The sequence below is a fragment of the Pipra filicauda genome, unplaced genomic scaffold (assembly GCF_003945595.2).
Source record: "Pipra filicauda isolate LSUMZ 115617 unplaced genomic scaffold, ASM394559v2 scaffold24_size8852520_pilon, whole genome shotgun sequence".
In the NCBI taxonomy this organism is placed as follows: Eukaryota; Metazoa; Chordata; class Aves; order Passeriformes; family Pipridae; genus Pipra; species Pipra filicauda.
This window is the reverse complement of record NW_024104365.1, coordinates 3,141,975-3,167,596: the sequence shown is the minus strand read 5'-3', so window position 1 is coordinate 3,167,596 and position 25,622 is coordinate 3,141,975. Positions and strand designations below refer to the sequence as shown.

The window sequence follows — 25,622 nt, the reverse complement described above, 5'->3', positions numbered from 1 at the left end:
AGCAGCATTAAAAAGTGATGTGTAAAATGAAACATAAGGCATAATGTCTGTCTGGCAATTCAAAGTTTCTAATTCTTTATTCCATAACAGAATCTGATAAAAATCCAGCAATAATTTCCTTCAGCAACAGTAGCCAACACCATGTTTTCTCCTTACTTACAGTATTAATGTCTAGGAAAATGGGAGATGGCTAAATTTCCTTTTTTTCTATCATAGGCTGTTGCCATATTCTCTGGAATTTAATATGTAGCTCTTCATATAGCACAGAGATGCTTATGACAGCTGTGACATATGACACAGTGAACAAAGTTATACATATATGAATATTGGTCAGATTTTGCCATGCTCTTTCCTGTGAAATAATATTTGATATCAGATACTAATCAGTCTGAACAAGGAAACCTTTATGTTTTAGGTTTTTTTTAATGCTGCAGTAAATGTCCTTGCTCACCACCCAAGAGGTGATTTTGCATCTAAAGCTAGTTATTTTCAATACTACTTTCAATATCGTTTTCAATATTATTTCATATACAGGCCATGGCATTCTGTGGCATTTCTCTGATTCATCACTATTGCCTTCACCTGAAGCATTTATCGAATTCTGTTACTAAGCCTGTGACTATACATTTCCATTGTGAATGGATATTAAACGGAAACTGGGCATAGGAGCAGTGGCTGGATGTGCTGAAATCATATTTTCAGGTGATTTGAAGCTGTGATTCTACATCCAATGAAATGTCTGAGTTCACTTATCAAGGCACATTATTGACAGAGGGTAGCTCTTCTCAATGGCTCCAGAACATTAATCTCGGCAGAAATCATGAAAATAAGGCTTCTCATAAGATAAATACTGCAAAAGAAGGCTGAAAACCTGCATGCGTAAAATGCACCTCCATAACTCTCAACAAATGTGGAAGCTGTGTGAGAGACTTCAGTGCAGAAGCAGAAGAGAGCTGAAAAGTTTTGGCTAGATGTGGTACAAACACTAGTACTGGTCATGGAAACTAGCAGGGATAGAGAGATATTAGTGGGTTTGACTGCTCTTTTGTAGAAAGAGTAGCATATATCTTTTATTGATACATGCATCCTGATGTGACTAACGGCATCCAGCTCGGATGCCTGGAAACTCTGCTTAACTACTGCAGTGCACAAGCCTGGGCTCATGGCTTTCAAAGCTCACTAACAAGAAGAGATAACATAAAGAAAGACAAAATCCACATTTTTATTTGTCTTTTCACACTGTTCCTTTGTGATGAGTCCTGTAATAGCCAGACACTCCTCCTAGTTGTGTTTCTCCGAATCCCCAGGGGCTCTCCCTAGATCTGGGACTTAGGAACTAAGTAATGACTTGTGCTTTTGGGCAGATTTGTTCACATGCATCCTAAGGTGGATTCAAGAGGCTAGCAGCATCCCAAACAGCCCTCTTCTCTTGTCTGTAAAATGAATTTTTTTAAATGTTACATAGTAAGACTAGGAAAGAATGGTATGCATTCAGTGTGAAACCTCCCCCTGTAAACTGTGCTCCTTATCAAAATGATTAGATGGTGAGACGATGGGGTGGGTGCAATCTATCTGAGTATCTGTCCACCCATCCATCCGTCCATCCATGTAAAATGACATTGAGCAGGTTTGTAAGTTTTTTTCCTATGTTGTTTTATTTTCACTGAGTTTTTATATTTTATGTGTTGGTCTCATTTTTTCTCTTTTTTTTTTTTTTTTTTTTTTTTTTTTTTTTTTGTTTTTTCTTATTATCTCATTTTTATATTATTTCTTCATATGTATTGTCAGGAAAAGGAAAATAAGATTCCAGTCCCTGAGTGCCAAAAAGGTATCACTGCTCTCCAGATTCAGCTGTCACCAGACACTCAAACCTCTCCACTCCTCGCGTCTACCCAAAAGCACAGGCTACTGCTGCAGACCTGAAAGCAGACTGTCCCCAGTGTGGTCCCTGAACCAATTCCTTTCTCTCTCAGCAAGGATAATCAGATCCTCTCCACTGTTAGGTGATGAATCTACACTGGGACCTTTGGAGACACCTGATCATCTGCTGGCTCCAGGTCTGCTGCAGCCAGGGCCAAGCAAACTTCAAAATTCTAACTCACAGAAAACTCATCACAAACAAGGGCAGATGACTACAGTTATCTCTGATGAAGTAATATAAGGTCAAATCTTCAACACAAGATAAGTAGGAGTGCTACATTTATTCTCTGGTTGCTGTTTTTCAGGCTTTTTTTCCTCCAGTAAATATCCCTAAGCTTTGCTAGCCAGTAGGAAATGGAGCCAAAATTCCAATTTCTATTTCATTCCAATATGACATCCCGAGAGTGCAATTGCTTCACAAGCTGTCAGTCCCAACACAGGGATGCTAAATGGACCTAAAGAGCTCTTTGAAATCTCAGTATAAATTATCCTTCTGGAGCCAAACCAATGCACATTTTCTGTGTTCACATGCTGACAAACTGTGCACATTTACCCTGACTCACACTACGGCTTTAATGTCACTTTGAAAATAAGTAATCTTGGCTACAAGCTGTGTGTGGACAATTACTCGTTCTACTCATTTCTGTTTCACTCTCATAAACAGTTTTCTGAAATACCCCCAGCTTCATGATTGCTTCAGGCCAGATGGGGATTTGGACCAAGTGTGGTGGAGAGGGGTCCACCTCACCTTGCCTTGGTGTGGCCATTCCAGCAGTCCTCCTCGACTGACGGACCGGCTGTCACTCGCTCATCCTTGCAGATTGTGTAGGGTAATGTTGACCAGAACTTTTTAGAGAGCTTTAGCTTTTCTTTAATATCTGTTACCTGATTAAAACACAACGAGAGGGAAAACAGATTAAAAACATCAGCCACCTTAACCATGTTAAACAATACATTGTTTAGGTTTGTAATGGTGATGATGGTGAAGGTTAAAAGGGCTAAAGGTGCTAAAACTTAATTCCCTGTATTTAAAAGCAAGACACTCAGCATTTGAGTTCAGAACGTACAAACAATCAAAGTCACCTTTTTCCACAGGCAAGACATTAATAAAAACAAGTTGCATCTTGCTCTTCCTAGTCTCCATTTGTCTAAGGTTTTCTAAATATACATATTTTCAAGAATTAATATGCCTCACAGTTTGCTGAATGTGAATTCAGTTAAACAGTGTACATCAGACAAAATGTCTCACCCATCAACTTGGTCACATCTTAGAAAAATATTATATAGAGAGTTCCATGCATGGGTTCTAAAAAAAATGGTGCAGTGCTGAGCTGATGTTGAACTGATTTAAGATACGCAGTCTGAATACATTGCAGTACATTTAGATCTCAGCAACAGTGAGAAACCTGTATATATACATTCATGCAGAGAGTATATCCTTCTTTACTGTTAGGTGTAGATAAATATCCGTTGCTGGATACAGAATCCGCATGCAAGGAATGTTAGGACAATATCTAAACAGTTTCTTTGCCTTATAAATTCCTTGAACAATAATTTAATTTGGCATTATTCAGGCAACAAGCAGGAACAAACTGAATTTCCAGCATCAACTTAAAAAATAAATGCTCTGACTAAAATTTTATCAGTCCTTGTTTTGTGTTTGGTATACTAGAGTGGAAAAATCTACAAGAATAGATAGAAAAAACAACAAAGGACAGACTACAAAGGATGAATGCTACCACTGTTGTTCTTATGGAAACATGCATTTCACATTAAATTGTTATAGGCTTTAGGGGAGCTTGTTGAATAGCTTTTAAAGGAAATCGCTAAGCTTTGTTCTTTAAAAAACCAAGAAATAAAATATCTCCATTCTTCCATTCAGTTTTGAGATTGTCTTTTAGGTTGTTGAGGTACAATATTGTACTTGGCTATTTATCTTTTTTATCTTTTGTTCTCAGGACATGATAGCTCTCCAAGCAAATGGCCCATGCTGCTTTGCCATGCTTAAACTCTGTGGAATGTCACTTTATAAGCCAAGAGATAGAAACAGCTGAGGATGTTATTTCAGAAGCACAGTCTGAATTTTCATCTATAAAAAATAAGTAGGACAGTATTTGGCTGTATGGGTTGTTGACAGTGTTTCTTGCCGTGATAGACACCTGATAAATCTCCTCCACACCCCTCACCAAGCTCCAGTTCTTTTGTTTTCATATGAGATACTAGAAGCATTTGCAAGCCTTTAAAGTCTCAGTGGGGAGCCCTGTCAAGCCAAAAATTAAGTTCCAGTTTACAGGCTGTGGGCAAGCCTTTGGCAGAAAGTGGAGATGGTCTCAGGATGCCTGTCATGTCTGATGTCTTTGGTCCATGGGACCAGGGTTTTTGGGCAGATAGCAGCCCCTCTTCTTCCTCTTCTGCCCATGCTGAGGGTAAAAACCGCCCAGTTGGGACTGGGACAACTAACCAGCACAAGCAACTCAGTGAAACTGTCCATTGTTGACAGTGTGTAAATTTCTGCTAAGATACAGTGTGGATAAAGAAATCCTATAGAAAACACATGGAGGAGAGTTTATAGGGAGTAGGGTCCATTCATGTGAGCTTGATGACTGTGAGAGTCAAAGGGATAGATTTTCTTTTTTATTGCTTGTGCCTAGAGAACTATTTACACAAGCAATCTGATTGATATTGGTGGTGAATAATTAGCTTTCAGAGCTTGCTGAAAGTTACTCTAAACTATTGAAAACTCAGATGTTTTAGAGTTACATTCAGATTTTGGCCATAATCAAATTAAAACTGGTGCTATAGGACTTGCAAACTTCTGTTTTGAACTACAAGTTATTCAACACCTATCGGAAAGTTATTTTCCCCCCCGGTCCTTCTAAGGACTGCAATTTGGAGTACAAACCTTTCATTTTCCTAGAAGCCAGCAAAAGAATGGAGAGAGATTCTCACAGCTCACATGCTGCACATGCTTTCCAGATATTGCCTCAAAATCAAAATGAGGGCTCCCATTCCCCAATTACTTTCAAAGATATTAAATGAGGTTTGCATACGCTATGTTGTTAAATTTCCTAACAGTATTTTTTTCATTTGTGTTACAGAAGTACACCTGATAAAATAATATGGTCTTTACTCAGGATTGTTGGTAAATGACAACTAATTAAATCTCAGAGACATCCTCCTGAGGTGTCATTCTCAGTGCCTCGGGTAAATGAGATATTTGCATGACTCACAAAAAGCATCAATAGTAAAAATGACTACAGCTTAGGGAAAGGTTCTCATTTGCAGCCTCTCTACATGCCTTCAATTCAGGTGCATTTTGACAGTTTTTTATCACCTTCAGATATTTCCCTTCACAGCTATCCCCCACTGCCCACCTCCCCTATTGCATTATTTCACCATGGAGCTTTAAACAACTTGTGTGGACTCAGCCCTCGAAGTCTTGCCCTTTCCTGCTGTCTGACCGAACCTCTGTCAACCCTCAGCTTTTGGCAGTGGACTTTAAACATCTACCTAAGTGGTTTCTTGAACCTCATCCTGAAACTTTCTGGAAGTGCAATATGGTGACTGATGGCTTTGAAAACGGGATTCTGAACACTGATTGATTCATCTCCTCTTTCAGGGAGTAACCTGATGGCCACGTTCTCTTCTGTATGACGAATGTTCAGGAAGGCAATGACTTTGGAATACTTTTAATTTAACTTTAAATGCAGAATAGAATTAGGTGATGTAATGCCTGCCATGACATGTAAAACTTTTGCCTGTGGTTTTCGGAGGTTTCAGTTCCAGGATCTTGTCAACCATGACCACAGAAATTTTCTTATTAGTCCCCATGGTTACATATGTTCCTCTGTACACTGTTATGATTACCACTAGCACTTAAAAAAATATGTAACAGATGTACAGACCCTTGGAAATGAGATAAAAACCACTAAGGATTCCGTTAACATTGCTTGCTTGTGATTTACGAATTCAGACTACTGTATTCCCCTGGTGACCTGTGGCCTTGTAAATGATTCCTTGGTATTTCCTATTCTTTGAATTAAACGTTAACTTTCAAGCTTGGTTAGACATCTGTGGAAACATTAAACATGAGACATATGTAATTTTGATATTTTACATATTTTCTTTCTACTTTCTCTAGCAGAGATTTATAGGGATTAAGACAGCTGGATCTCTTTGGCTGTAGATAGCCTAACTTTCCCTTGTTATCTTCTTGACATAACCCTGATATTATATTGAAATATCTTTTTTTTTCAGCTACTCTGAAGGTATGAAACTTGTTTTGGATCAAGAAAAATAAGAAAAAAGATATAGTAAGAGCCAAGCAAAGAGTTACATCTTTAATTTATTTAGAGATATATAGAAATGGATATTAAAATAGTCTCACCTTGATCTATAATTGCTAACAGAAATAAGGCATTACCATGTAAGTGAAAAAAGTTAAATGTTTGCATCATTCATAAAGAGAAATTTATATCCAGAGTTACAGGAATGGTATAGTTACATGCCCTAAACTGAGAAATACAGTTGATTTCTTTTTTCTGCCACTGACTTCTTAGGCAACCAAATCAGTCACGTAGGTCACGCAATTCCTCAGCAGAACTTGGAAGGGCATCCATGAGTTCAGTTCCTGTCCTACCAGCATGGGCTCAGTTATAAGGTAAATAAAGCTGACCAATGTTTCTGTCTTCTTTACTCACTTTGCACTCCAAAGTAATGAAGCGACCTAAAAAGCAAGCCTGTCACTTTAGTAGGAATCAGACCTTAGCATTGTTTGGTTTATGTCAGGGCATCTGGGTAAATAGAAAGACTTACAAGAAGAATTCAAAAAAGCATTGGAAATACCATGCAAGACTAAAAGTGAGATGACTAAAAGTCCTCCTCTGGCAAGTCCATGTCTTATTCCTTCCAGATTTGTCATCTCCACCAATATAATCTCTACTCTCACAGATAGAGGAATATCAGAGGTTGCTAAAATAGTGTTCAAAGATGGTGAAATGCATCCAAACCTGACACAGGTTCAATGAAATAAATGAAATCAAATACTCTGGAATCTTCTTTTTGTTAAGAAGAAATGGTGCTCATTAACATCCTTTTCTTCTTCCTGGTGTTTTTGCATTGTATTTTTTTTCTTGTTTAGTCTGCAATTTGGAAAGATTTCCTTATTGAAATGCAAGCAGAATATTCATCTTGCCTTTCTGTCAATACCTTCTGCCTGTGGATGCTCAGAAACAACTTGATTCAAAGCCCCAGTGAGAGTTAAGCCTTTATGACCTGGAAAAATGTACAGACGTTTCTGGTTGTTCACTGGACGCTGTTTCTCTGGTGTGTCAGGGTGCCGTTCTGGTTGCCGTGCCATGGGTTGGTTATCTGGCGGCATAGACACTTGGAAGATGTTTCAAGTGGATGTTTGTGACAAAGTAATGCCAGGGACTTCAGGGTCTGTACGTAAAATGTATCCTACCAGTGTGTCACGCTGACAGAACAGCTACAGACAGCGAGTAGAAAGCAACCTGGCATTTTGTCTCAGAGAACAGACGTGAAAGCAGCCATCATAAACCATGTTCACATCTGTGTAGTTTCTTTAGTCACTTACTCCTTTGCCCTTTAATTCACAAGCAGCATTTAACTAATGACACTTCTTTATTCTACATTATTTCCAGGTGAAAAACTAGACAGTTTTCTACTGCCTGCTCCTTGCTTTCCCCTGGAACTGTCTAAGACACCCAGCCATGCACCCAGCACCCTTGCAGTCCTTATTAAAAATGATGTAGCCCTTGGACAATTGTGGACAGCTGGATAACAGATTTATGGATAGGGTGCTTGACCACCTGAGCCACATGTGGGCTTGTAAAGAGCATGCCCTTCATTGTGGATGTGGCCAGGTAGGAAGAACAAACAGATCATCACCATCTGATTTACGTTCTGCCGTACCAGCAGAAAACTGCACTGGACTTTCATACATCGATTTATGTCCATTAGAGATTTAATCTGAAAGCATTCTAAGACTAATGGCCAACAATTTGTTTAGAAGGACTAGGTCAGTAAGAACATATATATGCTGTTTCTAACTGTTATGTTTAGGTATCTGCTACACGTGTGCATCACAGTCAGGGTAAGAATCATATGTCACAAGCAGCTAAGTACAGGATGGCTGGGTATTTTAATTGACACACAGTATTACTTGCAAAATGAGCTTAACGCAAAGCAATTAACTTGGACCTGTAAGTTTTAGGGGCTGTCCCTTGAGAAAGATGGGTCTCCTGTATGTCCTTTGTTATATCTGCCATCTTCATATAGGTGTCTCTGAGGTACTAGGCACTTATGAATAAGCAGCTGAACTGGGCTTCCTCTATCTCACCCTGCTATTTAACTAAAGAGGATCTCTCTGAGGTTTTTTTAAAGGCACCTTCATTTCTCCACTGATTAGATGTAGGGAGCTTAGGCACATATTTTTGTTTAGAACGGCTCATTAGATGCCCAAAATTTCAATGCACATTAGGTACCTCGGAGAGGGTGACCTGCTTCGATTAGAAAACAAGCGAAGCAGAACTTTATTTGCTCTGTGTGGAGATTACTTTTTCATACATTATGTATTTCCATACTTTCTCACAAAATAAATTTAAATGCCAAGCAGTTGCTGAACCACCTCGCACTTGATGGTGTATTATTTTCAGCCTTTTTAAAAAGTGAAGCGCATGTCACATGGATTAAGCAGGATTTGAGCATCGCATCGCCCCAGCTGCCAGGGAGCACCCTGGATTTTGGGGGGCCCTCGAGATGGCAGTGTTGCTCAGTCTTTTTGCTGCTGCCAGTCCCCCCGCCTGCACACCCGCTGTGTTTCCCAGAGAATAAGACCGTAGATTGTTCCGCTGAATATAAAACTGACAACCCTGTTATTTTAAACTTGAAAGTGACAGGCTGTTATTTTAATGAAGTCTGCCAGTGCCAAGGTTAACCAAAGGTTTATTTTCCCTACAAAACATTAAGGCTGTGGTTCTAAAAAGGGGGCTGTGAAATTTTACGGTTATTGATACTTTCTCAGGGCGTAGAAGTTCTGAGAATTTCACCCAGGTCTTTTTGTGCAACAAATGTTTTTCAGTTTTCTGCCTCTTTTTTTTTCTTTTTTAATTTGACTTTGTGACTTTAAATGGTCCGGAGCTTTACCAATAACTGCCTGCTCATGATTCATCTTTCTGCACAGAAAAACAGATGACAGCTCTTCTAATCAAGAACTAACACTGAATCCCAGTTATAAAGCACAAATGGGCGCTCGGGTAATTTGTGAAATAAAACAAATGAGCTAGGTGACTTTCCAAAGCAAGACTTTTCTCACCAGAGTATTTTAAAGTGAAATGAGGGGATTTTTTGCTGTCATTGTCTCTAAGAGCTGTCCACATCTTTGACAGGGAAAAAGTTAAGGCCTTTAACAACAATAAAGAACACCTATCAACCCTACCAAATACTCAGACTAACTGATATGTAACTTCAGAGAGCTTCAGAGAGCTAGAGCTCCCATACTAATAGTCCTACACTTATGTATCTAAGTCACAGCATAGTCCATAGCAACCTGGCACTGATTCACTTCTAGTGAGTTTCTAGCACCACTCAGGATGCCTGGAGCAACCTGGGCAAGTCTCCTATAGTTTGTGATTTATATGTGACCATCCAGTGTGCTGTCTTGGATGACCTAGCTGAATTTTGTTTCATTCAGCTTTGAGCCGAAACAGGTATTTTAAAACAATCCAGATTGCCTATTGATTGTTTTGTAAGGAAAATAATTTACAGGTCTGCATGAATGCTGACATGTGCTTGTAAAAGTCTTGTCATCTGTGGCCTGCAAATGCTTGTGCCATGCCACATGTTTGCTGGCTCCAGCGGCAAGTGCCCCTGTAAGGGGCTAGACAGCCACTGTTCAGAGCTGACAGCCTTGTGGTCAGAAATTATACAAGTTAAACAAGCATGTGACTTTGGCATTGCTATCTTTCCGTGTCTAAACTCTCACCTGGAGATCTTACCTTCAGCAGCCTCCATAGCTTTGCAGAGAGCATAAAGTTGCCTCATATTATCAAATGGAGTCTACTTTTTTAATAAAAACACTGACATTATTGCTTACAGGCAGGTAGATCCTGACACTAAACCCTTCCCACATTCAACATTTATTTTGGCTGGGGAGAAAGGAAGGGCAGGAGTCTGTCAAATGTCACCTAAAACTCCACTCCTTTCCATAAAAGTGTCCATTTACCCTCCAGACTTGGATGACCAGTAAATAAAAACATTGCTTTTGGAAAGTAGAAGCTACTGAAAACATCAGTGCCTTGAATTGGAAATCTGTAGGACCTGAAGCAACTTTCCCCTTCCCTGAAATACCTAGAAGCAGTGCTAAAAAGCTGGTCTATAAATCTGATTCAAGCAAATCCAAAGCACTCAGAGGAATCAGCTTTTTATTGCAGATAAGTATAAAAGTAGCAACAGAAATATGCTGGAATCTTAAAGATAAAATGCCAGAGGCTTTTCTGTGGCAAGGCTAAGCTCTTAAGCACTGATTTTTCTGAACAGTCCTTCATCTCTCCAAGCAAAAATGTTAATAGCTAATGTAAACAATTACTGATAGAGCATTTCGAGCTTACGCAGACTTTCATTTGTCCTGGAAATGTTCATCTGGTACTATTAGTGGAGTGGCTGTTTCTTCTCTTAAAACTCAAGGGTTTACAAGGAACTGCATGTGTTACAGCAAATAAGGAGTTCAAGCCTCCGAACAGCTGTGAGAAGCGTATGATTTCAAAGGACATCAAGAGCTGGGATATGTCCTTTCATAAAGAGGAAGGATAATTGTACTTCATACTTCAAGTAGCCTCACATTTAACTTCATTTCTTCTAGTAGTTACTTCTTGACATAGCTTCATTGCCTTCCAAAATGAAGAAGCTTTCAGTGGACTCTCAATGCCTCAAAATAACTCAAGTTCAGCAATAAGTTGTTGGCTACCCTGGCAGCAATTTCTGTGCTTCTGACCTTCCTCTCCCTCAACAATGGGTGGCATAATCAGCTGTTTATCCAGAGCAGACGGAGCCATGGAGAAAAGGCTGTGTTAAGGTGCCCAAAAGTACAGAAAGAAAAGAAATATGTAAAGTCAGAGTACGCAAGTGAGAGTTTTGATGAAGGATCCAGCTTAAGCTTTTGAAATTACGGTACACTATCATAAAATATTTGAGATATTTTCCACACAATGTGAAAAAACACACCTGGAGTTCAGGATTCTTTTGCATTGTGCATTTTTTCAGAGCCAAACAAACCTCGTTTTTGAGAGAGTTTAGGTATAAAAGCACCTGCTCTTCCATGACTGGCTTTCTTATGCTGCAGAGCAATTAATTGTTTAGGTAATCACACTACAGTACCTTTCTTGACCCATAGGACAAGGGAGAATGGCTTCAAACTGAAAGGTCGTAGGTACAGATCAAATGTTGGGAAGAAATTTTTCACTGTGAGGGTGGTGAGACCCTGGGTCAGGTTGCCTAGCGAAATACGGATGCCTCAACCATAGTATTCAAGTATTCAAGGTCAGGTTGGATGGGGCTCTGAGCAACCTGGTCTAGTGGAAGGTGTCCGTGCCCACAGCAGGGTGGGTAGGAATTAGATGGTCTTTAAGGTCCCTTTCACCCCAAACCATTTATGAGTCTACGATTCTATGACTAAACACTAATTTTAAGGTTACTGGAAAGTTGTTCCCTTGTTTTCCATTTGAGCTCCTACGAGAGAAACAAACACCAACCTCCTTCCCTCAGAGCTCGTGTTTTGCCGCCGGGGTGCCACTCCCGCTCCCCCGCGCCCAGAGGATGGGCAGCTGGGGGACCGTCCTCCTTGGGTTCCCCCGGGAGCGGGCAGGTACCGCGCCCTTCCGTGCCCGCCGGGTGCAGTTTGCCAGGGCCGACAGCAGGGAACGGCCTCCGCTCCACCCCGAACTGGGAAGGGATGAGGATGGGAGCGGGGAGGAGGGGAGGGGAAGGGGCTGCACGGGAGGCGCGGGGCAGCGGGGAGGGCTGGGCAGCCCGGCCCGGCGCTCATCGCCCTCTGCCCACCGCGGAATACAGACCCTCTTATCCCAGGGAGAGCTCCAGGCCCCTCAGGCTGAGCCCGAGGCGGAGCGGCTGCAGAGAGTAAGGCATTAGAGCTGGCACAGTGCGCATCTCCACATCATAACCTGGAATAACGTTTTATGGGAACACCCCAAACTTGCAGCTGCACCACGCAAACTCTTGCTTCATCTAACATCACGATTTATTCCATCCAGAATTAATGCCTGGTAGATTCCCTCCCCTAGCACCTCTGGTTGCTGGTCATTCTGCTTAACTGTAACTAGAGCTTGGTTTCAATGGCCTGGATATTTGCCTTCTGGATTATTTTAATCCAAATATACAAATCTTCATTATTGCAAGTGGTGAATATATACAGTGGGGAAAGAATTAAGTCAGTGTGGAAGCTTTGTGGCATTGCATGTGCTTATTGTAGTGACATGGAGTTCTGTATTTTTTTTTCATGGCCAGATTTTCTTTCCAGACTCTCCAAGAAGGTGCACAATTTCACTTTCAGAGTTGCTTCAAAAATGAGAGACTATTCAATAAATTGGTGTTATATAATATGTAAATATAATTAGTTAAAACATCTAAGTCCAAAATGAAACTCACAAATATTTAGAATAAAAACAACAGTGTTTTCAGACGCAGAAAGGTTTATAAAAAGACATTAGGCTCAGCAGAGAAAGTGCTTATCAGGAAAACAATCAGAGTCAGAGAGCGCCTTGTACTGTCAATCTGCTGTGTCAATAAACTAATGGTTTTCATTGCCTTCCTGCTGAACAGGGGGAGCTGATGTGAACTGATGTGAAGTTGCATTCTCTTGTCCTTTCCGGATAAAGTACCCTAGTTATTGGATCCTCACAGAACAACTTCCTAAGGGCTTCCAGAGACTCAGACAGATGCAGGCAGGATGCATAGAGGTTGTGTATGGGTCCAGCTACTGCTGGTGCTCAAGGATCACCCTAAGAGAGAGAGGAAATTTAAGTCCAGATTGAAGTACAGCAAAGTAGTGAGGTGTTCTCATAAGATTTTATCCTAAAGCAGTAAAAATCTAATGAGACTAATCAATTTCCTGTTTTCTGCCGTGACTGGGTGGAAAGTCATGAATTTAAACATTCTTGAAAGATTGGTGCTCAATCTAATCCTGAATCAGGAAATGGACACCTTCTAGCTTTTGGTCAACTTTGAAGCTAAAAGTGCTAGCAGATATACATATCTGGAGTCTTGAGTCTGAGCCTCATGACTCAGTGAGCAGTATGAATTCAAGGTGCACAGCTCACCTCTGCCACAAATTCAATACACTCTGCAAAACCATTTGTGGAATCTAATCTGGACAATTTAAAGAGCAAACACTGATGGATAAGAACGAGCACAGTTGCCAGCACTTCAGGCATACTGTGTGAATCTGAATGAGAAGGTGTCTGTCCCAAAGAGTTTTTATTCCAAATAGAAAAAGGGAGAGCAGAAAGGAATACCCCATATATCTGAATAACCATACACAAAGAAAATTACTTGAAACCAGACTGTCACTGGGTAAGCAAAGTATTACCCCTACATTTCTAGCATCTTCTTCACAATGAAAAGCCCATTTTCCCTTCTTGGATACTGCTTTAGGTAATAAGCCTCCCCACTTCTCCAAAGATATGTCTACCTAACAGTAGTGACAATATAGCACAGGTCATGCTGTATTTAAATCAAGCAGGTAAACACAGCATGCAACTAGACTTGGTATTACTGCTCAAGTATTTATTATGGCTCTTGGGCAGGCTTTGTAGCTTGCCATCCATCTCCCTGCCACCACAAGCATGCTGCTGGCATCTGGGAACTCTATGTCACCATGTTGCTGAGGGGGACACACAACTTTCTGGATGCTGCCAAGGCAAGAGAAAAGGCCCGAGTCAGGCAGCTGTGTATGTAAAGTTGATTTTGTGGGTTGGGTTTTTTTTTTTTGCAACAGGTACCAGTCATCTTGCTGTCCTTGCCCCTTCCCCTTCCCTTTAGTGCTAATGCAAGAGGTCCCTGCATCACAGAGGCTGCAAAGGGAGCTCAGGCTGCATGGCTCTTCAGGGATGAGGATGCTGTCATTGGGATATTTGAGACCCAAATGGGATTCAGGAAGAAGGTGCTTTGCATCTTCTGCTGTAGGCTGTGAGGGCAGGGTGGATGGTGAAAGCAAAGCTACAGGACTCAAAGTAATCAATTTGCAATGGATAGCTAATGAGCCACTTCACAAAGAACAGTAAAATATTCCTGTCTCATTCTTTCCTCAATGCCCAGGCAGTCCTTGCCTGCTATTGTCAACTCTGAGCACTAACAGGTATAACCTGCTGCAGAGCTGCCTGTAGCTGGCAGGCAGCATCCTGCCGGTTACCCCTCTTGATGGAAGCCAGTAGCTGGACAGAAGATCGATGCTTGCTCCTTGCACACAGGTAGCTTAAAAACAACCCATCCCCTTGCCAGCACTCTCCCGACTGAGGCAGCTGCACACCAGTTATTTATTTGGCTCTTTTTCAAAGTGCCTTCCCCACCTTAGCCTGCTGATGCCTTTCAGCAAAGATTCATCCAAGGCCACACCAGGCACTTGGTGATTACAAGTTGTGTTCCCATGCTCAGGAGTCTATCATAAAATTAGTGACATTATAATAGTAACAAATGCTGTAACTTATTTGCCTTCAAAATCTAGAAACTTTTGAATCATGTTTTGGTGGATTTAGTAACAGTCACAAAAGCTGGAAAATTGGATTTGTTTTACCGTAAGAGTGAAGACCGCAGATTTTAAAAGTAGTTTCACGGGATATGGAGTGAAAAATCTAGAAAATTTGCAATTTTGTCTATAAAAAGTAAATCCAGAGTTCTTTACCATGTACAAAAAACTCAAAATGGAAGAAAAAATACAACTTCACAAAGGGTAGTGTCACAAAGGAGCTAAAGATAATAATAGAAACATTCATATTTTCTGTCAATTTTAGCTATTTTCCAGTCAGGAGCTTTTCAGCAGACAGAAGAGATTACCCTCACTGAGTCAAAGCTACCACTGATACTGAATGCATAAAATATAGGCCACTGCCTGAAGAATAATTTCAAGAGTATCCCATAAGGATACTGAGCTTCACCAACTCTTTCATTTCTTATCCTCTTAATTGGAGTATTTCAAGAATGTTTTGTGAATAGCCTGAGATTTGGTGACATGGAGTGGAAAAGGATCAGAAGGTAGTGGCATAAGGTGGAAGGATCCTAGCTACTCCCTGTAGGAGTTGATATGGGTATGTGAGGGAAGACTAAAACCTGCCATCTCTGAATTACCTGCAAGAGTAAAGACACACTGTTGACCGAAAAGAAATATGGTTTTTGGCAAGGCAGAGGGAAAATGCCCCTTCTAAAATATTTTCCTCTAAAGGGCTCAGAGCAGTTTGAGAAGTTAAACTATAAGGAAAAATTATAAGGACTCACTGAAAGTATAAACTCACTTAATTGCTTTAACCATAAAATTGTTCAGCAGTGGAGATTATGCTATAATTTATAACACATTTTTGAGTCGCTACAAATTTACTTCAGTACTTCCCTGAAAATTCCCTGACAGTAATTTATGCAGACCAAAGTCATATTCTGTCATACATGTCTCAGGCTGTCACACTTCATCTGTCCATCAAAGCCAATAACAGGAGACACAGGGAATTAAAAAAAAAAAAAAGTAGGAAAAAATAATAGAGCAACAAAAATATTTTATAATTAATAAGATAACACTTGGGATAAAAAAGAAAAAAACAGATGAGAATGATTTTCAGACAGACTGTTCTGTTGTTATCCACTGTTCTTACATCTCTGCATACAAGAACAGCAATTCCTAGAGGGCACTGGGTGCTTGTGGAAGAAAGGGAGTAAATGTACAATTGCTCTCAAATGTACAAATGCTCAGAGAGCAGTGGCTTAAAAAAATTAAAAACCCTGTGGAAAGAAACAGCCCAGCACCATTTTTTCTTTATTTAATTGTTATGTACAATGGAATAAAGAACATGAAGCAAATACAGTTTTCAAGGGGAAAAAAAGGGAAATTATACTTATTAGCATGCCTTTTATTCTGCACTGTTAACATCTTGCTGCTGTGCAGAAAAGATTGCCACAAGGAAGAACACGAAGCAAGAGAATTACAGAATCCTAATTGAGTTTTCCATCCTAAGCAAAACACCGTGATGATTGCTCATTCATTTGGCATTTCTCCTCTCCCTGAGTCAGCACTCTGAATGGCAACATCCTCCTGTGATATTTCTAAGCAGTGGCCTGACCTACTGGTCATTTGCCAGCAGAGCAAACAGTTGTTGACTAGCCTGCCCTAAATATCAAGCAAGTAATTACATTCTCTCTAGTTCACAACTTCAGACAGAAATGGGCACATATGAGGAGGAACAGTCATGCAGCATTGGTCAGATGAATTCAGCAGCTATGGGAAGGGGTGAGAAAGTTCAAATATTTTTGGTCACAGTGGTAATAACTTGCCATGGAATACAATGAAAAATTCATTACTTCTCATTTCATTGGGTTATTTTATTTTTTTTTCCTATTTTATCTCTCTTCCTTTTTCTTCTTCCTTTGTGCAGAACAGAATTTGTCTCTTCAGCTGTCTGAGAGTTGGCTCTGTCTGTCCTGCATGGTTGGGGTATAATGAGTTTGTGGTCCAGCTTGCTAACCATCTCCCAGGGTTACGGTAACTCCAGTTTTGGTCTGCAAACACTTGAGGGGGAACATGAGTGAACTCATGCAGGCACGCAGAGATGGGAGGGGATTTAAGAAACTCTTCCTTAGCACCCTCAAGCTAGAGCCTGCCAGCAAGAGGACAGCTATAGGGCAGGAGATTTTTTGGGTCAAAGCATGTAGGGCTGTGCAAAGCAGACATGGTCTTTTTTTGGGTTATTCTTTCAAGCATATTGATTTTTCAGTCATTCTATATGTATATATAAACATATAATCCTACACTCTGCTGCTGCATGCCATGATGTGTTCTTCAACCCCCACTCATCTAAATCAGGTACTATTGGAGACCTATGACTCCCATTCAGTCTTTATACCCGTGTTTCCTTTACCAGAAACTAGGAATTACAAAGGTTTTGGTTGGTGTGTAGTTGAGTCTTGACAGTCTGGAGCTGGTACTCAAGCCAGAGGTGTTACATCAGCCTGAGCATCCAGAGCAGCTGGATGCCATCTAGCCTTTGACGGTGAAGGCTATGTGAGGCAAGTCACTTGTAGATATGTCAACTCAGCATGCAAGAGGTTAAAGTACATTAAAAATAGTTTCAAGAAACTTTCCCTAGAAACTAAAGTTGCCTGTAGTCATAGAGCAGATGTACTACTTTGGAGCAGATGTAAATCCTTTGAGTACCCTAATAAATACACTGCACATTCATTGGAACAATGTGCCCCGTGGATTTAAACTGCATCTTATGACTTTTTCCTGAAAATAATTATCACACCTATTAGAAGCTATATTTGGGATTTTTAGCCTTATACGTACATCTGCTTTCCTCTCTCTAGACAGATATTCTGCCATGAAGGACATGTGCTTTGGCAGCCTGATTTTCTCCCCAAAGAACAGAAATAACCCTATGACTATACACTGGGGCACTGATTACAGCTAAATCAAGGTGCCCTTGAACATGGCTTGAAGATACAGGCACTGAAAATCCTAGTTGTTAACTGTTCTAGGAGCAACACAAACCTTAGTGCACAAAATACATTTTCTAAGTGTCTCTTTTCATAACAGTCCATTGAATGATCATGCTGTATTCATGAAACAGTAGTGGAACAAGAATTTCAGAGCAGTTTAATCTTGGTGATATTTCAGTTAATGGCTTTTCCAAAATACTATGTTTGTCACAGTTGCTAGTTTGGAATAACTTTCTGAAAAACACCTTCACTGTAAAACAAAACCAAATGAAACCTCTGTATTTTAACGTTTTTTAAAAACCTGACAAGTTAGATTAAGTGATGTTGCCTAGGCTGGATTTAAATTCCAGGGACAGTTTGTAGATGATTTAATTTTTCTTTCAAAATCAGACAACCCACAAGTATCAGTGCTAGGATCTTATTTTTCTCTGAAATTTGAAAGGAATTCAGTAGGTAGAAAACACACACACAAAAAAAATCCCAGTAAAAATAGATTGAACAATTTCCCATAAGGATATAATAGATTTCTGAAAAATCCACAGAGTATTCTTACCACAAGGAGAAACAAGAAGTTATAATAATGGGGAGGGGATGAATAATGCACAGCGATAGGTCAAGTGAGATTGGTAGGCAAAATGAAAGTAAATTCAATTAAGTAAAGAAAGAATGTAGTCCTATACAATGAATAACAAAAGTATTTTGAGCAGACTAAATTCACGCATGCTGAAATGACTCCTCCTCACATTAATTTGACTCCAAATACCAAGAGCTGGTTTTGCTTGAACACCACAAGTGGTAGCCTGCATTACCGCTCAGACAAACTTTAATTTTATCACAAAAAAATTTTGCTATTACAATACTGGGAACCAATAACTCTTGCTGTCCCTCCTTACGGACAACAAGCTAAGCTACTTTCTCTCAGTAGATGGATGATTTCTAGGTGTTTATCTCAGCGAAGAAAAAGTACTATAAAAAAAATAATAGTAATCCACACTTGGGGACTAAAGCATCCTAGAAAATCCAGGAGATATTTCCTCATAATATGTGCAAAATACTCACAATATATACTGATGTCCTGCAGACATTTGTGGATGAGTTGCTTCACATAAAAAAGTAATGATACTGTGAAAGCCACAAATACTCAGGTTTGCTGATGAAAGCTTGCAGTACAGTAGTCACAAAATGATCTGTGTATTCACTTGTAAAAAGAAAACTTGTTTATGAACAGCAAAGCCATTTGAAAGTATGTCTCCTTTTCCATCAGCAATATTCATGAAGTATATTTTGAGCTGATTTGGGAATACATCATATATAAACTACCTATGATTTTCAATCTTTAAAATTTTAAACAGAACAGCAAATGTAAGGCATATTCCCCCCTCTTCCTGCCATGAGAAGTCTAAACAAAAGTTCTAATGTCTTTCTAACGAACAATTGTTTTGTTTATCTAGAATCCAAATAACAACCCACACAGGCTGAAAGTCAGCATAACACACTTTGTTGCAAGAACCTTAAATCAGAACGGATATTAAATCAATATCCTGATGATCTTCTTCCCCAGAGCCCTCTCACTCCCACAAAAGGAAGGCCATTGAAGTTCAAAACAGTAGTGCATCGTAGTACTGATTTGTATTAGTTTTACTGTAGCCAGGAACAGATTTTACCCAGTATTAAGTGCTTAATTCTCATTAACTCTTGCTTTTGGGGGGATGCACATTAGGCACAGACCATCTACTCTCCATGGGATGTAGGTTACATCAATAAATACACTGATCTCACACGTCTTAGAAGGAATGCTATTGAATGTGGTGCTTTGTATGGTGTATCCTAAATTGAAAAGGCTAGTATTAGGAAAAAATGTCTCTGTGAACTGAATGCATTTTTTGGTTTTGTTTCACACTTAGACCAGAGCAAGTTTAAAACTGTAACTTCATGTTCTGAACACCTACTGAATCTGCCTTGTGACTCACCCAAAACCTAACAAAGTGAATGGAAATTTTTATATTGACCTCACTGAACTTTATAGGCTCTAGATTTTCTTTTCTATTTACAGTTTAATTTGTGAACATTATGTCCAGGTTTGTTTTAAGGGGGTATCTGAGTTATTGTGCTATGTCCACACACTCTTTGGAGGAATGAGCAGAGGCTTCCTGCATAATCACTGCAACAGTCAGGGCTCAGACCTGCTGTAAAACAAGGCCCCTTGCTGAAAAATCTGAGTATGGGCTATAGTAAAGGAATGTGATGTTGTGTATGAATATATATTCTGCACCTCCTGTTTATCTAGGACAAGAGTTTGTTAGTTTGCTCACTGTAATTCCAAACTAAGTTAACATCACTCCAGAAAAGACAGTCTAATCTAGCTAAAAAGTTTTGAAATATATAAAGAAATAAAAAGACACTTGCTATATCTTAACATGGGTGTAGTTTCATTGTCTTTGATGAAACTGCTGTTCCAAGCAACATGAGAACCACAGAAGTTGCTGCATCATTAGAGGCAGCCATGAAAGACACCACACATCTGGTGTCACTGCTATAAAACAGCAGGCTGTCCTTATTACAGAACACCATTTATAGTTCAGCGTTCCTCATGGAGGGTTGAATGTTTTAAATACTTATGACTGAAGCCATAATGGCAGAGTCAATAATATCTAAATGATCTCATCTTAGTGTTCCTCAAAACTGAAGGCACTTCAAAATGACAGGTACCATAAAACCACAGTTTGTCAAAAATGGGTGATATAATTTTTATGCTACACTTCTGCGTCTTTTCTGCCTATCATTAGTTCTAATAGAATAGACAAGACTGGTGATGCATTCCCAATTTAGCAACATATTTCATCTGCCTCTAAGCCCAAACAAATAAGAAACTTTATAGGCAAGTTTTAATATGCTTTAGTTATGACACTGAAACAATTGGTGTTCCACTGATAAAAAGTAAAAGAAACTCAGTATTGAGATTTGTCTCTCTTGCTGTACTGTATTTGTCCATACTGCATCTAAAAGGGGTGATAGTAAAGTACATGTAAGCTGCTCCTAAAGATTGTCTAAGTGCTCAAGCTCTCAATGTACAGTTGTAAACTGAAATCAGGGGAAGTCATCTCAGAGACATGCGAACTAACTGGGAGTTCTGTGACATTTTAATCAATGAACTTCAAAGCTAGGCCCACTCATACTCCCATAGTTTGTCCTAAGACATTTTGATGCATTTCCTGCACGCTGCTGAGTTTATCCAGGAGGATGTTCTTGTGCTAGGATGGAAGACAGGTGATGGATAAGCCCCTTTCTATGAAGATAGGAGGTTGCAATCTCATCAATCAGGGAAAGGAATTAAACCTAGACTTTGCACGTGCCTGTGAATGCTGTGATAATGAGCTCTGTCACACTTGATGTCCATTTTGGAAGACAATCTCTGTTCAGTGGTTCAGGGTGATGCTGTGGTGAACGTATATACATACATATATATGATCCAGGATATATGAGGAGGTGCTTCCTGGTACTGATGGGTAAAGCACCAAACATGTCAACAAAGTCAAGATCTAAAATGTTAGCCTGCCCAAACAGTGACTAGCTATCTCTAGACTCCCAGATCTTTTTAGCTGACAAATCACTGCTAAATTTTAAACTTTCCCACAGGTTAACTTTTCTTTCTTAGAGACACATTACTAAAAAACCTCTAAATAAAATTGTTTTATATGTTTTCAAGACCAAACCTGCAGACTCTTGGTTTAAGTTCTGGAACTTGTGTTGCATCTCATAAAGAGGCACAAAACTGTACCCAGATATGATACAAATAGTGCTAATATCTGACTCAAAGATTTGGATTCAGCTCTGGGCTCACTCAGTGTGTCCATTCTTTTTGCATGTAGCCCTAAAAGATCTGATTCAAATTCACTGAAAGCAGTGGGAAGATTGCTATTGGCACTTGGCCACGTCCTAATGAAGAGATAGATACACATAGCCCCAAAACTGTCATTCAAGTTTGTATCACTGGTGCTTTCATTGAACAGTACTGATGAGCTAAATTACAAAAAGGATAAACATTTACTTTTTGCAAATGAAGACTTTAATACCTCATTGTTTGAGAAGAAAAGAAAGAATATAAATTGAGAGAGAGAGAGGACATAACCTCAGTAAAGATGAGTTTCAGCCAACAGTCAAATAAGGGAAGTGATTTGTTCTTAAAATCTCTAAAAGGCACTGGAGCAAAGCTTAATCCTTGGACACTATGCATATATTAACCTCTATAAAGACTTTGATCAAACCCTTAAATGTCACCAGCTTCCTTTCTGTTTCTCCCGGGCCATATAACATCACACACAGCACGAGAACTGACCTTTATTGTTTGCAGGCATGCCCAAGGATATTTACATCATCCACACACAGCCCAGAGATATCAGTCTCTGTCTCTTAAAACATCAGGGCACAGAAAACATAGTTGCATACCCATACAACAATTTAGATTAGAAGGAACTCCTGAAGGTCAGCCGGTTCACCCCCCACCTTCCCTTCATATCCTCATTTGGTTCAAAGCAGGAACAACTTAAAAAGCAGGTCTGTCTTCAGGTTAGATCAGGTTGCTCAGGGCCTTGCCTACTTCAGGTTTTAATTATCTCCAAAGAGGGAGGTACCACAGTCTGTTCTGATATTTAGCCTCCTTCATTATGCAAAAAAAGTTCCTAAAATCTAATTGGATTTTCCTGTATTGCTGTTTGTGTCCACTGCCACTCACTCTTTGACTGTGGAACCTTAATCTTCATAGTAATCTCCCATGAGGTAGTTGAAGGCAGCAATAGGATTCCATCTTTGCTTTCACCTCTTCAGTCTGAACAACTCCGCTCTCCTTTCCTTGTATGCCATGTGCTCCAGCCCCCTGACTGTCTTGCAGTTAGAAGTAGTTAGAGGTTTGTATGGGAAATCCTCTCTTCTTTCCCATGGCATGAAAACAGCAGTCAATAAGTGGATTGCTACTAGGATAGAGAACCCATTTGGTTGGACATGTGGGAGACTTAGTCTCTGTATTTGTTATAAGGAAAGGCATTGCTGTGAAGACTTTTATATGTGTGTTTGTGTGCACGTGTGCGCATGTGAAGGAAGACTCAGATAATGAGATACACTGAGGAATGGCTTAATTTCAAACAAAACCAGCCTCAAAATGCGTTCTTTAACTTTTCATAAAACTAGGCTTCAAACTATATTATCATTGGTTTGAGACACAGAACTTTTTTTTTTGTAACAGCAAAGGAAAAAAACCTATGCTCTTCATAATCTCGCTGTTGACTGTATCATGTATCATAAACCCCAAACATTGAAAATATACCATACATACATTTAAATGCCTGGTTCTAAGTTTTTTTATTGCATCTGCAAAATCTGTGTGGGACTCAAACATTAAAAAGCAGTGTAATCATCCATATGTAGACACATCTTTTTCATATATAGACTATTCCTTGAAAGCCTAAAAATTAGTATTTTGCTGCTCAGACATGTACCCTTCCCATCCCCAAACACTGAAGTTAGAGACAGGTGAAGATGTGATGGTAACAAAGGCAGCTAACATTTTTCTGAATATTTTGTACGTGATGTTTGTCTCCTTTTGTGAAGAAACAAGAGACTGACAAAATAGCTCCTCTGCCACATTTAATGTCAGTATGAAAAGTATCACTGAAGTGATAGCTAATGGTCAGAATCCTTTAAATAGCTCTGTCAGGCGTGCTTGAGCTATCTGACTGATTTTTATTTTGTTTTTTTGACTCATTTGTCCTTAATGGTTTGCTTTTGCATCCAGGAGGAATGTGATACTCAATCAGGACTCAGTCATGCAGAAAGTTACTTACCTGTTTGGCAATTGGAGGTCTTTGACACGTGTTACCTCTGTATGCATTTTGCTCTGCAAGGGGGTGTGTGCATGCGCTTGCTCACAGGAGGCTGTGTCCCAGCAGTGCCTGCTTGGCAGGGGAAAGTGACAGCAGTGTCACATGCAAACAGCAGTGAGTGAAGTGAGTTTCTTCATCCTTTTTGTTTTAAAAGAAACAATTCGAATAGGAGTTGGCTCCCTTGAATTTCCGTTTGGAAGCAGAGAAGGTATATTTTGGGGCCCCACAGGACTTGCTGAGGGGTCAGACACTTTGTGGGCAGTATGGCTTTGAGTTACAAACGGAGGAACTAGCTGTTCTATCCCATTTAGTTTTCCTCAGAGCCCTCGGCAGTGTGGAAAACACTGCGGATGCAGTCATTAATTGACCTGGCTGTTCATTACAAAGGCCTCTGATGCCCTCTGGGCGAAATTTGGTACATCTTGCTTGTGCTGTCTACTGAGGGGTTCATTGACCTGATGTAGGCAAGGCCCTGAGCAACCTGATCGAATCTGAAGATAGACCCATCTTTGAAGTTGTCCCTGCTTTGGACGAAATGAGGATGTGAAGGGGAGGTGGAGGGTGAACCGGGTGACCTTCAGGAGTTCCTTCTAATCTAAATTGTTGTGTGCAGTTCTGCTTTCCATGCCTTGTGAGTTATTTAGATCTTTTAAGAGACAGAGACTGGTATCTCTGGACTGTGTGTGGATGATGTAAATATCCTTGGGCATGCCTGCAAACAATAAAGGTCAGTTCTCTTGCTATGTGTGATGTTATATGGCCCGGAAGAAACAGAAAGGAGGCTGGTGACATTTAAGGGTTTGATCAAAGTCTTTATAGAGGTTAATATATGCATAGTGTTCAAGGATTAAGCTTTGCTCCAATGCCTTTTAGAGATTGTACACACTTTTCATTTACCATGAGGGAAGTTTGAAAGAAACTGTTTATTGATTGCTAATGGTCCTTACATTACTCTTTTAAATACTAAACCAATTCCAAGTCTTAGGAAATACAGATGGGCCACAAGCACCAGCTGACACAAATGCAGATCTTTACGCAAATAATACCAAAAACATTTATATCTATCTGAAAATGTGTACCTTTGAGGACAAGAGCTCCAAAATAAACTTCCTGACCTAACAGAATAATTACTTAGTGACCAATCGGAATCTTAAACAGGGAATCAAAATACTTAGTGTCTGAAATGTAAAATAGCCTCTTCTCTTCTTTGTTTCTCTGGAGAGAGAAACTGGGCAGGATGGGTAATGGGACCAGATGAGAAGGGTATAGTTCCACTATATCCTTTTAGAGAAAAGACCACACTCTCCATGTGAGAAATCTAAAAAGGGTATAGGAAAATTAAAGGACTAGATATTACTTGATATTGTTTGCTAAAATTGGATGCAAGTATACTTACTATGGAGTGAAAATGCAGGGAATGAAAGGTATATATCAGAATTTTTCTGGTCAATTTTTTCTGATCAAATTCTGAAGGGATTCTGAGAAAAAGGAGGTCCAATACAAGAGTTTGCAATGTAAAAAATCTTCCTAACCATTAAAGACAATCTATCTCTTATATTTCTTGATGTTTTCATGTTAATGGCTGAGAGTCAATGGAAATCACAAGGAGATTTCTTTCACCAGCATGATCATGTTACCTAACTTAATTTTTCTCCTAGACATAGAATCCTCCTAAAAGTGAAGTGTAGTTTTTAACATACTGTAAGACCTGTCTGACTTCTTTCTGAAGTTGTCCAGAGTGTCACTTTGTTGTTACCTACACTTTCAATGATGCCTCAATACTGTAGCCAGGAAGATATTGTCACTGTTATGTAGTCTACTACAAAATTATTGTTGAAGACTTTCAAGGTTGTTTGGCATGAAGACCTCACCTACAATTTTCTATGTGATTGTGATGATTTTGTTCACTGATCTAAGACTCAGTGAAGTCTGTCAATTTGTCATACTTAATGATTTTACATTTGGCCATAAGCAATGGCTTATTTCTATTGAAATAGAAACTTGAAAATGCACTAACGAGTCATATTTATTTCCAAAGCAGTCCAATTACTTGATTTCTTTCAAGAAGATTAACAGGTTTGAGTGGTACTTATA

The 25,622-nt window shown here is 39.6% G+C and overlaps 1 protein-coding gene across 2 annotated transcripts in view; it reads right to left on the bottom strand.

Annotated features, from left to right (window-relative positions):
* The window catches only part of GPC6 (glypican 6), a 769,083-nt gene that overhangs the window by 20,393 nt on the left and 723,068 nt on the right, over window positions 1–25,622 (bottom strand). For both annotated transcript variants that reach the window (XM_039381996.1, XM_027724667.2), the window contains one exon: window positions 2,669–2,805. In XM_039381996.1, the coding sequence (XP_039237930.1) occupies window positions 2,669–2,805 (137 nt within the window). The remainder of the gene's footprint in view (window positions 1–2,668; window positions 2,806–25,622) is intronic.